This window comes from Ursus americanus, chromosome 25, assembly GCF_024610735.1.
Source record: "Ursus americanus isolate L20-20 chromosome 25, mUrsAme1.1.p, whole genome shotgun sequence".
Classification (NCBI taxonomy): Eukaryota; Metazoa; Chordata; class Mammalia; order Carnivora; family Ursidae; genus Ursus; species Ursus americanus.
Window position 1 is genome coordinate 4408222 of NC_142151.1, and position 14313 is coordinate 4422534.

At 54.7% G+C, this 14313-nt stretch overlaps 1 protein-coding gene across 1 annotated transcript in view; it reads left to right on the forward strand.

The window, feature by feature from the left end:
• The window catches only part of NINJ2 (ninjurin 2), a 75959-nt gene extending 61706 nt beyond the window's left edge, over positions 1–14253 (forward strand). The window contains exons 2-4 of the mRNA XM_045774569.2: positions 12400–12628; positions 13163–13347; positions 13868–14253. Coding sequence (XP_045630525.1) covers positions 12400–12628; positions 13163–13329 — 396 coding nt within the window. The 3' untranslated portion in view covers positions 13330–13347; positions 13868–14253. The remainder of the gene's footprint in view (positions 1–12399; positions 12629–13162; positions 13348–13867) is intronic.
• The last annotated feature ends 60 nt before the right edge of the window (positions 14254–14313 follow it).

The window sequence follows — 14313 nt, forward strand, 5'->3', positions numbered from 1 at the left end:
GACCGCCCCGTCAAAGGGTTTCCTGGTGTGGAGGTGGGAGCACATTATCCCCTACCCACCCCTCCTGTTCCAAAGTGCCCTCGGGTGCAATTATATTAAGAACCCCATACACTTGCAAAGCACTTCAAAGTCTGCAAGCCACTTTCATAAATATCGTTCTCAAACTGTCTTGTAAGTCAAGACAAACACTTCAATACCAATGATGCGGTTGTTGTTTTAACTTTTTTTTCCTTTACTGTTCATTCTGTTCATTGTTCGTTTTCTTTTACTGTTGGTCTATGTTCATTGAGAAAAAATAAGAAAATGCAGAGAAAGCAAAAAGGAAAAAAAACCTCAGATCCCAGTGCCTAGAGATGACACTGTTCATATTTAGTCCATAGCTTCTCAGATTCACCTCAAAATAGGATAATAGTATCACTGTTTCGTAATCACGTGATTCCCAGTTTTCGTAGGTGGCTAGCGGAGGTCCCGGGTCCCATAGGGATCGAGAGGCAGGGCTGAAGGCTGACTCCAGGTGTCCTCAGAGGCTGGTATCCACACCCTGGAACCCGGCCGCTGCCCCAACTCCACAGGGGCCGGAGAGATTGATTGCCCCTATTTGATGGCTGTAGGAATGGAATCCCAGCAACAAAGAGATTGCTCTACTGGGCTTGGGGGAAAGAGGCCAAAACTGTGCCGGTGGCCCACAGTTCAGCATGGGCGAGGCTGGGCTGGGCCTGGCGGCCCCGGAGCTCCTACCGCCACAGACCTGGACTTTGCCTTGCATTCAACAGTCCCAGGGCGGACCGGGGTCGGCTCTCGGGCAGGGGGCCCAGAGGGAGCAGGTGCCAGGTGGCAGGATCAAGCCTGTATCCGACTGACCCCAGAGAGCAACTGGGTATCTGTTTGGTAGCCTTGAAGGGCCGTACTCTTTGTATTTTTAGAAAGGGAGTGAGGGCAAGGCAGTGACCCAGCAACCGCCTCATCGCCCTGGGGCGTTGCCTGGGGCTGTAGAAAGGGTCCTTCCAGGCTGGGTCTGGGCCAGAGGCTCAGGGCAGGCCTAGCCCACCTGCCTGCCTTCCCTCCTTCCTGCCTGCCTTTCCTCCTGCCCTCTCCCCCCCTTTCTTCTCCCTTCCTTCCCAGCACACACCACCAGGTCAGACACTGCGTCAGGCCCAGAGGAAGGACTTCCGCAGAGATCTGGCCTTCAAAAGCTACACAGAGGCTTACAGAACAACACAGTGGTTAAGAGTGAGAGCTCTGGCCTCAGACCTGGGTTCAAATCTGCCCTCCCCTCTCTCTAGCTGTGTGACCCCACGCATGTTACCCAGTCCCTCTGAGCCTGCGCTTCTCCCATAAGATTTCGATGAGAAGTGAGAAAATGCATAAAAACACTCAGAAGAGGGGCGCCTGGGTGGCACAGCGGTTAAGCGCCTGCCTTCGGCTCAGGGCGTGATCCCGGAGATCCGGGATCGAGCCCCACATCAGGCTCTTCCGCTATGAGCCTGCTTCTTCCTCTCCCACTCCCCCTGCTTGTGTTCTCTCTCGCTGGCTGTCTCTATCTCTGTTGAATAAATAAAAATAAAATCTTTAAAAAAAAAAAAAAACACTCAGAAGAGTGACCGGAACACGGTGAATTCTGAACAGATGAAACTATTAAGAGAGAGGCTGTCAATCTGGAAAACTTCAGGAGCTCGGGCCGTGTAACATGTTCAGCAGCCACGATGGCTCTGGTTCTAGGGCCCCCCGGGGGCTGGGTGACAGCCTGCCCGGACCCACTGGACATTTTTGCCAAGGGTTTGGCAGAGGCTCATTCCTTCCATGTCCGTGGACTGGACCACGCGCCAGTTCCTCACGATGGGGGGAGGGGGTCCTCTCGTTCTACAAAGGAGGAAGCTGAGAAACAGTGGTTGCACGACTGGCCCCAGGCCACGGAGCGAAGAAACGGCAGCGGGCTCAGTTCCGATCCAAGCTCGAGGCCAGCCATTCGCTCAGCCTCCATTTCCCCAGCCCCTGGCCCGTGGCATCAGAGCTGCCGCTCAAGTGCAGGAGTTGGCACGGGGCAAATGTGTGGTTTTGCGCGCCCCCTTCCGCACACAGCTCCTGAGGTTGGAAGGGAGAGCAGGCGTGAGAAGCCAGGCGGGGTCTGCTGGGTCTGCCGGGCCTGAGCGGCAGAGCGGGGCTCTCGGGGCTCGGGCTGCAGCTCTCCCGGCAGGCTGGCAGGCTGGCAGTGAGGCGGCCACCTCCGTGGGCTGGCCAAAGCTGTCAGGGGGCAGTGACGCAGGGCTGGCGGACCCCTGATGGTGGATTCCACCTTGGCTGGGGTCCCTGGGACTCTGCCCCGGGGACTCCTGTCTCTCCTGATCCCATCTGCCCCTGGGGCTGCTGTGAATGCAACAGCATCATTTCTCACAGGCAGCTGGTCTCATCCATGCCAGGACCCAGGCACTGCGACCACAGGGACGGTAAACACACACGCACACGCACACACGTGTGCACTAAAGCTGTAGAGAGGACAGAGTCAGGAGTCGACATGCCCATGTAAGGGGTCCACAGAAAAGAGAGACCTATGGAGCATAGCTCACCGTGCTTCTGCCTCTCAAGCCCCATTTGAATGAATACAGGGGTGATAAGCGCATCATTCGTTCACGAGGCATGCCGGGCCAGGCGCAGGCTCTGGAATACAGCAGTGAACAAGACGGAGTCCTTGTTCCCATGACGTTGATCTGCTGGGGTGGGATTGAAAAGGTCTTTTTATCTCCTGGCGTCCCCCCTTCATACACTTTATTCTCCGCTAAACCTTATGATTTTAGGGGATTAGGTGAACAGGGATACGGGGAAGGCAGGGATCTCTGTGGTGTCCTAGATGCCTGGCACATGATAGGGGCCGAAAACATGTTTGTTGAACCGACCTGAGTAGGAATCTTGGCAGGCTCTCCCGGCTGGCCTGGGTGGGGTGGGAAACGCGCCACCTTCCCTTTTCCCACCTCGCTGTCAGATAGGATCTGCTTCACGAGGTCTCCTCACCTGGACTGTCGCCAGAGATTGTGGGCACAGCTCTTACTGCTTCTTATTCTAATTGTCTGAAATCCCAAGGAAATCATCCTCACCTCTGGGAAGCATATCATCTCGTGGGGCAGGGGCGCCTGGGGGGCTCAGTCAGTTAAGCGTCTGCCTTTGGCTCAGGTTACGATCCCGGGTCCTGCTCAGCCGGGAGTCTGCTTCTCCCTCTGCCTCTGCCGCTCCCCCCACTTGTGCACTCTCTCTCTCTCAAATAAATAAAAAAATCTGAAAAACAGATGTGTAATCTAGTGGGGACCTTAAAAACTCATACACACCGTGGTGTGGAATGTCGATGTTCTGCTCGGTGATTCATGGCTCTGAAAGCCAAGTTCTCTTACCTGCGTTCAGTCTTCCTGTCTGGATTTAGGCTCCACCACAAAATCCAAGGTTCTACAAGATCAGGAAGGGCTCACTAAATGTTCCTGAGTGAAGGCATAAAGAGAACCTAAGGGTAAACGTATGGGGCCCTTATAAACCGGCACCGGATGAGTGGCTGCCGGGCTGCTGTGGGCTCCGTGTAGACGGGAGCTGTGGGTATGCCGGCTGCTGGGGTGAAATACAGATTTTGATTTACTCACTACTCCCTGGGAGATCTAAATATGTTACCTCTACATACTTTAGACTAGTGTCCGCTCTTGAGAGCTTTACATGGCCAATGCTTCCAGGGACCGTGTGGTGTCGTGGGTGAGCACCCAGGCTCCAGAGCCTGCCCGGGTTCAGGTCCCAGCTCTAATACTTAGCAGCTGGGTGAGCTGGGGCAACGTGACTGGATTGTTTCAAGTCTCGATTTTTTCCTCTGTTAAACAGGTGTTGTTAAAAGAATTCAGTGACAGAAAGGGTCCAGCACTGAGCTTAGAAGACAGTAAGCGTTAACTGTGGCAATTTGGCAGTTACCATGGCGTAGACCAATGGCCCTCCAACCTGGGCACGCCAGAGAATCCCTTGAAAACACAGATTGCTGGGTTCCGCCCCCGCGTTTCTGATTCAGTAGCTCTGGGCTGGACCCTGAGCATTTGCGTTTCTCACAAGTTCCCAGGGGCTGCTGCTGCTGCCGCCGCTTCCCCAGGGACCACCCTGAAAGACCCACCCGTATAGAAGAGAGACTATCGGTTTAGGATCTTGACACTAGGACCATCCCATTGTATCTGGTGACTCTGGGCAGATGATCTCGTCGAGCCTCAGTGACTTCACCTGTAAAACAGGACTGTTAGCACCCCCTTCACCAGGGTTGTGTCTGGCATACAGCATTATCATTATTATTGTTCACATTTTAGCTCAGTTTGTTGGCCCTTGAACAATGAAGAGGCTTGCGGTGAGTGGAGATGGGGAGGTGGTAAGGCTGGGGAATGCTGCGGAGAACCCCAAAGTCAAAGTGGGGCCTAGAGCAAATGCCAGATGGGTCTGGAAGCCCCAGAGCAAAGTGCTAATTCAGGAAGTACTCTCATTTAGGGTATTGGGAGAGAGCAGAAAAATTCTTTGGAAATTTCTATGTGGCAAAGCGATGATTAACTTTGGACCCTAACTGAGATGACACTGTTTGCTGAAAGCCTGACAAGGTGACCTCTTCCAGAGGAGGTGGAAAATGCTTCCTAAGAAAGAGCAAACAGGCCCCACGGAGTTCCTGCACAACCCCTCTGCCTGCTGTCCCTCCCCTCACACTCTCTTCCTTTTATATATAGCCCCCTTTTGCTAGAAAGCAACCCTGGCACCTCCTGAACTCACAGAGGGATCAAAAGCACTTGGGTTCCTGGCCCCTGGCAGGTGGAGCTAACCAGGGCTCTTCAAGCTATTTCCTGGACGGGGGGCCCCTGGTGGACAACAGTGGTACTGCAGACCTTCCCGGCCGGGGGCGGGGGCGGTGTGCCCACGTGGCCAGTGTTCCGGCTCTAAAGCCCTGGTCTGCAGCCTGGGCCAAGGGCTGGAGCTTCTCGGCAAGCCTGTGTCCAAGGCTTGGAGGAGCTTTCTGGGTCAGTTGGGTATTATTATTATTACCGGAATAGCATGCAAAAGACACCCTACCCCAGGTGGTTTAGAGACTGTTGATTTTTAAGAGTGAGATCCACTGCTCTTGGCACGGGGTCAGAGCGCGGGCCCCAGACAGAAGCCTCAGGGGTCTGGGCCTTTGCAGGTTTTGGCCTGAATATCAGTGGCAGCTTCCAATCTGAGTCATCCACTCCCTGAGGCCGGACACCAGCCAGGGGGACAGGGCTATCCCTGGATCAGGGGCTTTTCTTTTAAAGGCAGATTCCCTGTCCAAACACAACTCCCTTGGCCCAGAAGTCATTGTGTGTGAAATCCCACCCTCAACCAGCCTTTCTTTTTACCTCTTCGGAAAAAACAAAACGAACCAAACCAAAACTCTTTCAAACAAAAAGTTCAATGTTATCATCCTTTACTGTGCCTGAATGCGGGCAAGTCACTGAGCGAGGCACTGAGGGGACCCAGGTATCCCGAAGACGAACTCCCTACAGTGACGTAGGTGGCCAGAGGAGCCATCTAGAGAAGTCTAAACAAAGCCTAGGCCAGTACAGAGCCCGGCAGCCTGTGCCCAGGGTCTGGGCAGGACGTGCCCCGGGACAAGTTCTAGAAGGGAGGGGAGGCGTGGTGGGTGGAGAGGGCATGGGAAAGAAAGGCCTTCCGTCCTGGAGCCGAGCAGGAGCAGGCCGGGAAGGGTGCGGTGTGTCAGGGAGCGGTGAGTCATCTGGTGTGGCCCGGGACCGCTGGGCACCCCTGTGCCTGGCACGGGCCGAGTGAGCGGCCATACGTAAGGGTTAGCTCTCCGCGCCCTCCTGGGGGTGGGACAAGGAGCAGGGCACCAGGCTACAGACAGGCGTAGACAGAGGCCAGCTGAGAGCGCCTACCCCACAGAGTCCCAGCAGAGACCCCAGACACCCAGTGGAGGGGGGCTTGTCTGAGAATTTCCTTCCCTGACAGATGGGCCTGGGGCAGCTCGAAGGTGAGGCTCGCTGGGGTGAGGACAGAGGTTGGGGCGCGGGCAGAGGGAGGCATGTCAAAGACCATAGGGGTGGCTGGGAAGACGAGTGATGCCTTCCTTCGAAATTTGGGCTGGGCCAGGCCCTGAGTCACAACATATTATTTAAAATGCCTCTAGGCCCACAGGTGCAAGTATAATCCTGAGTGGGAGAGATTTCTCGCCCATCTCATATCTGAATACTTCACGGTTTTCAAAGCCCACTCACCCACTTCATCTCACTGATCTTTTCAAACAGCACCTGTGTGCTAAACAGGGCAGACATTACTCCCATTCCACAGATGGAGAAGCTTCTACTTTGTTTTAACCGTTGGCCTTGTTATGGTGAATATCTGTTTTTGTCTTAAATTTATTATTATTATTTGTTGGATAGTTCAAACATTCAAATGGTTCAAAATCCAAAAGGTATGGATATAAGTCTCTCTTTCAACCCTACCTTCCCCCCTGCCTGGGTCACCTCTTGCCAGTTTGACCCAAGCCTTTTGACTTTGAGATTAGTGCCCTTTCTGCCACATGGTACAGAGGCTCAGGGACCCTGTAGGTTCAGGAAAGCCTAGAGGCAAGTTTCATTTGCTAAGGGTGTTTTACCTCCTTTTAGCAAGTGTGCATACGTACCCTTGGGGACAAATTGTCTTCTTTCCTCTTAATCCACATCTTTGTCTTTCCAACCTAAACTCCCTGGAGGCAGGGAGTATGCCTTCAGTTTCTGTGAGATGGTGGAGTAGGGATTAACATTATAGGGTCTGGCACGTAGAAAACTGGAATACAAACTGTGCTGTGTGACCTTTTGCAAGTTACTTGGGCTCTCTGAGCCTCCAGTTTTTCAACTACCAATGATCATGCCCTCACCAACTTCCCAGGGTTCTTGTGAGGACTCAGTAAGATGACTCATGTCCCACAGTTAAGCCTGTGCCAGGCTCGAGGTATGCACTCTGTGGGTGGGAACAACTAGGATTCCCCAGGGAACCGAGTTTGTGCCCAGTAAGACAGACCCTAGGCACCCTTTCAAACTTAATTCTGACAGGATTAGGGATCTCGGGCACCTAATTAAAAGCAAATTGGCATAGTAGGTCATCCCAATCCAAACGTTCGAGCAAATCATTCTTTCTGGGTTGGGATCCGCCCTTTCCCAAACCAGCCTTCCAAAGGTCTGGCTCATCCCCATCTGCTTTCCAGAAGGGGCCTGGGTTTCTGGATAGGCGGTCATTTTGAGACCAACGGAAGGGCCAACCGGCAAGGGCCCCTCTGGGCCTCTTTGTCTGTAGCCTCGAGTATGAGCGGACACACAGGGAGACACACACACATGTGGCTGTTCTCAGGGCTGCCACTAATGAGTCACTGCAGGGTCACCAATGCCCGAGAGCCGCCTGGGGCAAAGTGACTCACTGGATCTGCCTCTGGGCCTTGCTCCACAGCTGCCTGACCTCTGCCTCTCTCCAGGGAACGTCCTCAACCCCTGAGACTCTCAGACAGGGGGCTTCGCCACTCCTACATCACTGTGTTCAGAGGGACCCAAGAAATCACGTATTCTAACCTTCCTCCTCTCACAGATGAGAAAAGCAGCCCCGAGGCGGCGATCGGCTTGCTCAAACCTCCAGCTCATAGCAGACCCGGATTTGAACCCCGAGGCTGGGGTGCCCTCTGTGATACTCCCCTGGCTGCCACAAGGCCCTACCTCTCGGCCTGCTATTTCCCCGCAAGGCATTCCCTGCCTGCCTCAGGCTCCAGGTCCTGAACATTCCAGGCTTTGCGGTAGGATAGTTACTTACCCCCTTGAAATTCTGTTTCTGTGAAAGGACAGAAGGATCTCTTGGAGCCTGTAGTTCCCACTGACCATAATGTCAATTAACAATGTAAACATTTGTTTACTTTTCCGTTAAAAGAGGCATTCCTTTCCTCTCCAACTCAAGTTTTGTAAAGAAACAAAAGTATAGGTCAACGAGGATGAAGGGACACATGATTGTCTGGCAGAACAATGGAGCATTCCGGGGCTTGCAGGGATGGAATCCACACCAGCCCTGGGAGCTGGGGCCTGGCAAGACAAGCAGGGTGCCGGGGAAGTCCGAGCTGAAACAAGAGTGAAGAGCGAGGAAGAGACAGAGGAAATGATTGTGCTGGGACAGGCCCAGGAGGCCGGCAAACCGGCAAACCTGTGGAGTGGATCTGGGGAGTCCCCCAAGCCCCCTGCACCATCCCACCCCAATCAGCAAACCCATGCCCTCTTGGGGTCCAGAACCTCCATGGTGCTCCAGAGTGGGACTCTGGATCTGCTCCCACCTGGCCCCACGCCCACCCCTGCTCCAGCTTCCTACCAACCGCAGTTCTCCTTCTGGTGTTCAGGGGTCATGGGCTGGCCGGGTTTTGATGGGCTGCCTTTCCCACAGGCACCCGCATTTTAAACAGAGACTGAAATCTCTGGTTCGGCCTGCTGCTGGCCTCGAGTACAAGGGGGGGGGGGGGGAGTGGGGTGGGATGGAATAAGACAGAAGATACTGAGAGGGTCCCTGAAAAGACACTGAGAGCTCTCAGCCTGCAGAAAAACACGAGGAGAGCTGGGAGTTCTCTTTCCTTTGGGGAGAAACAAAGACGGAATGAGTTCTGTCTCCCCAGAGCCTCCTCGGCTCCAGAGATGGGATTTCCCTCTTCTGTCATAGATGGGGAAACTGAGGCCCAAAGTGCCAAGCCCAGAGGCCGAGTTGGGCCCAAAGGCTGAGTCCTAACCCCCAGGCCCTGCTCTGAGGAGCCAGACGAAAGGGGCCAGGAGCTGGGTGCGGGGAGAGGGCACGTGGGCTGGAGGGGAGGGGCGGGGAGGCCCAGCAGACTGGCCTTGCCGGCTGCAGCAGGGGCCCGGGGCTGCCCTGGGAGAGGGCTAGGGCCAAGGCCAGAGGAGGCAGGAGGCGAGAGCCAGTGATTCCCAAGTCCCCTGAAATATAAATGACTCACGCCGGGTGGCTCCGCAGGCCGGCCCAGCCCACATTCCCGGGCCTTTGTTCCCAGCCAGCCTGGGCCCGGCCTTAAAGGGCCAGCTCCTAGGGCACCGGCGGGGCCGCCCTGCCCCACCCCCACCCTCCTCTTTAATCCTGAGCCTTCGTGGGGTTGCTCCTGGACTCCGGGCTGTGGGTAAAAAACGTGGCATCCTGCAGGATTTAGGGGTTCATCCAATTAAATCCTCAGGCTGTAAGGGAGGGCCGTCCGGTCATTTCATCCATTCCTCTGCCTCTGCACCTAAACTGGCCAAGAGGGATTAAAAAAATCCTTGTCCTGCTTTTTAAAGATGTTACCATAAGGGGACCCCTTTCAAAGCAACTTCAACTTCTCGCGGAGTCTCAAAGCATCTCCCCTCTAACTCTACCCCCCCAGGCTGGGGCGTGGGCTGGAGGCCCCTCTCCCGGGGCGGGGGGCGGTCTCTGTTATCGCCCCACCCCACCCCACCCCGGGCCCTGGCAGTATTGGTTTTTCCTTGAGCTCTCCGTTGACGCACGTGTTCGGAGGGTTTGGGGTTGGCCCATCTAGAGTGGTGAGCCCGGCTCCCGGTGCTGGGCCTCCGAGGGGTCTGGATTTCGGGCCAGTCCTGTCCTGTCCGCGGATTCCTCGGGGGAGAAACACGGTCCTGGCGCCGGCACAGCCGGGGTGCCCCGGTAACTTCTTTGGACCTCGTACGCCACCATGTGGACACCCAGGGATCGGGAGCCTTCCGGGGCTTCGTGGGGGCACCCTGCAGGTGTTCCCACCGCCACCCAGCCAGACACTGAAAAAGCGTCCTTGGCTAGAAAGTCGCCCTGAATTAGCACAGATCCAATGAAAGCAGGCCCTAGGTTAGAGAGGAAGAGCTAGGCCTGCACCGGCTTCTGCTCACTGTGACTCATACAGCCTCTGCGGAACAATGGCTTTCTTAGAGCCGTTCAACGACAGAAGCCCAGCAGCTCTGTTAAAACTTAGAGATAGCAGTATTTTTTGTTAAAGCTTGGGAAGATCTTTGTGTCCCCAAGTAAACCACCCTGTCCATCCTCCAGCCCCTCACACACTTTTGGGCAATGCTCAGGACACAACACTAGCGTTTGGGTTTAAGGTTTTGTTCACTGTTCATAGGCAAATTTTATTTATTTATTTTTATTATAATAATATTTTTTATTATGTTATGTTAGTCACCTTACAGTACATCCCTGGTTTTTGATGTAAAGTTCGATGATTCATTAGTTGCGTGTAACACCCAGTGCACCATGCAGTATGTGCCCTCCTCACTATCCATCACCAGCTTATCCCATTCCCCCACCCGCCTCCCCTCTGAAGCCCTCAGTTTGTTTCTCAGAGTCCATAGTCTTTCATGCTTCATTCCCCCTTCTGATTACCCCCCTTTCTTTATCCCTTTCTTCTCCTACCGATCTTCCTAGTTCTTATGTTCCATAGATGACAGAAACCATATGATAATTATCTTTCTCTGATTGACTTATTTCACTTAGCATTATCTCCTCCAGTCCCGTCCATGTTGCAGCAAATGTTGAGAACTCATTCTTTCTGATAGCTGAGTAATATTCCATTGTATATATGGACCACAACTTCTTAATCCAGTCATCTGTTGAAGGGCATCTCGGTTCCTTCCACGATCTAGCTATTGTGGACAATGCTGCTATGAACATTGGGGTGCATATGGCCCTTCTCTTCACTACGTCTGTATCTTGGGTAAATACCCAGTAGTGCAATGGCTGGATCATAGGGTAGCTCAATTTTTAACTTTGTAAGGGACCTCCACACTGTTTTCCAGAGTGGCTGTACCAACTTGCCTTCCCACCAACAGTGTAGGAGGGATCCCCTTTCTCCACATCCTCTCCAGCAATTATTGTTTCTTGATATAGGCAAATTTTAAAAGAGGGGGTCTCCTTGGATGCTTTTGCAGTAATTTCTCAGATCTTGAACTGAGAGCTGGGTTTGGAGGGAGCAGAATGCAAAGCTTGTAGCTACGGGACAAACTGGAGGGTGGGATACGGAGAAGAGGAGTGGGTATGGCCCGTAGCTCACAGTTGTTCCCCAGTCAGGAGCACTTTGAACTGTGGAGAGGCCAGGGGGCTGCCCCATAGACTCTCTCACTTAATAAGTGTCCTTTGTACCCAGGACAAACCTGTACCAAATGGGCTAGAACCACAGGCTGTAGTTTTGAGGACTTCGTGGGGCACTGGCCTTGGCATCCCTGGCCCTAACCAACCAGGCCAGCTCAGCATCCAGAAGGAGCTTCCAGAACCCTCTGAGACCTGACCATCCAACCATCCAACCATCCATCCATCCACCCCACTCACTCAAAGGATAACCTCTGTGGTCATCTGCGGGGTCCGGTTCCCTACCTCCAGGCTTGTGACATCTTTCAAAGCTGCCCCTTCCTCTCCTTTCTCGTTGGCTCTGGTTCAGTTCTTGTCACCCTGACCCCTAATCAGACCATAATCTTTCCATGGGTCTCCTTGCTTCTGGGCCCTCCTAGGCCAATCCATCCCAAGCACCACTCCTAAATTAATCTCCCTAAGACATACCCAAGTTCTCTTGAGTGACTGCTGATTGCCTCCAGCATCCGGTCTGAATTTCCAGGCCCAACCCAGAGGCCCAGTCCATACGCTCTGTATCGTCACTCGGTCTTTCGGAGTTGGTGACTTCCTAAGAATACAAGCTTTGTTTTATCTTTCAAAATCCAAGCAAATGTAAATTACATGTCAATAAATCCTGGCCAAAAAATAATTTAAAAAACCCCAATGAAACGAAGCGCTCTTTGCGAGCACGCATTGCTGTGCGCACGCGCACGCGCATCCAGACCAGCGTTCGGGCGAGCACAGCTGCGGCCTCGGGGGCCTTGGCCACAGGGATGAGTGGGGTCCAGTACAGCTCATGACCCATTTGCTAAGCCGTGCACCCCGCCTTGCGGCCACATGATTTGGAGAGAAGAGGTGCCTTTCCCATGCCACGCAAGCCTCAGAGCTCCTCCTGTTGTCTTTGAGATGCTTTCCTCTCAGAGGAGAGGAGAGAGGCCCAGGCCAGGCTTGACTCTGGCGAAATAGAGAATGAAAGGAGGTTGGTGCCTCTGACGAAGAGCCGAGAGCTCCCCCGCCCCACCGCCCCCTCCTTCTGCAGATGGCTGTGGGGAGACCCTAGGGAAACAGAAATGACAACGGATTTGAATGTTGAAATCATTTCAAAGTTCAAAGGTCCTTAAAGCCTTTCCAGTCCAACTCTATTCGTTCAGGCCACAAAAGAGAGAAGGGTGTTACTGGCCCTCAGTTTCCCACCCAGTTAAGGGAAAGCTTGAAAACCTCTCTCCTCTTTCTAGTTTCAGCTGCTTTCCTTTCGGGAGCCTCCTAGGTCAGCCTGCGTTTTCTCTGTTACAGCCTGGGGACCCCACCCCCAGGAGCCAGCCCATCAACCTGAACCATTACGCCACCAAGAAGAGCGTGGCAGAGAGCATGCTGGACGTGGCCCTCTTCATGTCCAACGCCACGCGGCTGAAAGCAGTGCTGGAGCAGGGGCCGGCCTCCCATTACTACACCACCCTCGTCACCCTCATCAGCATCTCTCTGCTCCTGCAGGTGGCCATCGGAATCCTCCTCGTGGTCATTGGTGAGGAGCCCTGGCCTGGAGTCGGTCTCGGTGCCCTCTGAGGGGAAGAAAAGCCCCGACTGCCTCCCTGCACGCCCTGCTTTTGCAGACGCCAACGTCTCAACCCTACGCTCCCCCTGCGGTAGCCCTCCGCCCGCACAAACGCTCAGCTAACACCTCCTACACAGTGAGAGCAGGCTCCCTGTCCTACCTCCTGGTCTCCCACACAGCGGTCACTCCGCAGTACCTGCGATGACTCTCTTCACTTACTCGTAGCCGAGGTCCTTATGGCCTTCCGTGTGAGTGCGCATCCCCACTCCTAGGACCCGGTATAGTGCCCCAATCCCGATTTCCTGAGGTGCCGTGTGGATGGCCGGCGCACCGGTCAGTGAGGGAGAAGGCGGCTCAGCCCAGTGCCCGCCACCGCCCTTGCTTTCTGCCATGTGGGTCTCTGAGGTGCCAGACTTTCTCTGACCTCTAGCGGATGCTGCGAGGGAGATTCTGGGCTGTGGCCCCAGCCCGACCCTTCGCCCCCACTCCCCCACTCGTCCACAGCGCGGCTGAACCTCAATGAGGTAGGAAAGCAGTGGCAGCTCAACCAGCTCAACAACGCGGCCACCACCCTGGTCTTCATCACGGTCGTCATCAACGTCTTCATTACAGCCTTTGGGGCTCACAAGACGGGCTTCCTGGCTGCCAGGACCTCAAGGAATCCTCTCTGAACACAGCCTGGGACCCAGGTGAGGGAGGGAGGGAGGCCCCTGCGCCCAAGGGCTCCAAGTGACCTTCTCCCAGCGCTGGGGGTTTGGGGTAAGAGCAGGGTCTGTGCAGGCAACAGGGAAAGGATAGATCTGCGGCAAGGAGAGGAGCTGGGAGAAGAGCCTGGACTGGGGCCCAGAAAGGCCCCTCCTACTGCTAACGGGGGGACTCTTCCTCGGCAGTCAAGCTGGGGTTCCTGGGTTGGGTGGGAGGCAGCATGGCCAGCGCTTGGCTCTGCCCTCTGGCAAAAGGGAAGATGCAGCAGGGGATCCCGTCCTGGCACCGCGCAGCCGTCCTTGCTACTCAGACCGCGGCCCGCCGACCGGCAGCACCACCACCTGAAAGGGTGCGGGGAACGTGGAATTTTCTGCCCCACTTCGGATCTCCTGAATGGGCACCTGCCTTCGAAAAAGGTTGCCCGGGGAATTGTGTGCACAGCGAAGTCTGGGGACCCCTGGTCTGGCTGCCCTCCTCACCGTCTCTTCTCTGCTTCCCCTGCAGGTCCCAGGTCTGGAACAGCTTCTGCCTCTTTCCTCCCCGCTCTGCTAGGCTGGTGGCACTTTCCACAGCCCCTGGGAGAGCTCCGAAAAGGACAGTGAGATGCCCTTGCTCCCTACCCAGAGCATCTGAACGAAGACGTGCTATTTTACTGGTCTCGGTGAATCCCATCTTGGTCTGGAGTCCTGAGCTCAGACTGGGGCGCTGCCGACCTTTCTTTCTCGTAGCGTCTCCTGCACCTAAGGCATGTCTACCTAAGGCCAGGCCTGCCCAGCTTCAGGACTTCTTCCTCCACCCCATTCCTTCCGTCTACCCTATCCATTCCCTCTGCTCCAGGCCTCAGATTTCCCTTTTTGTAAAATGGAATAATCTCTATAAAGTTGTCTGCAAATCCACTATGAGTCAATCTTTATGCATCCGGGCTGGTCTCTGGATACCCTCTCCGGCTG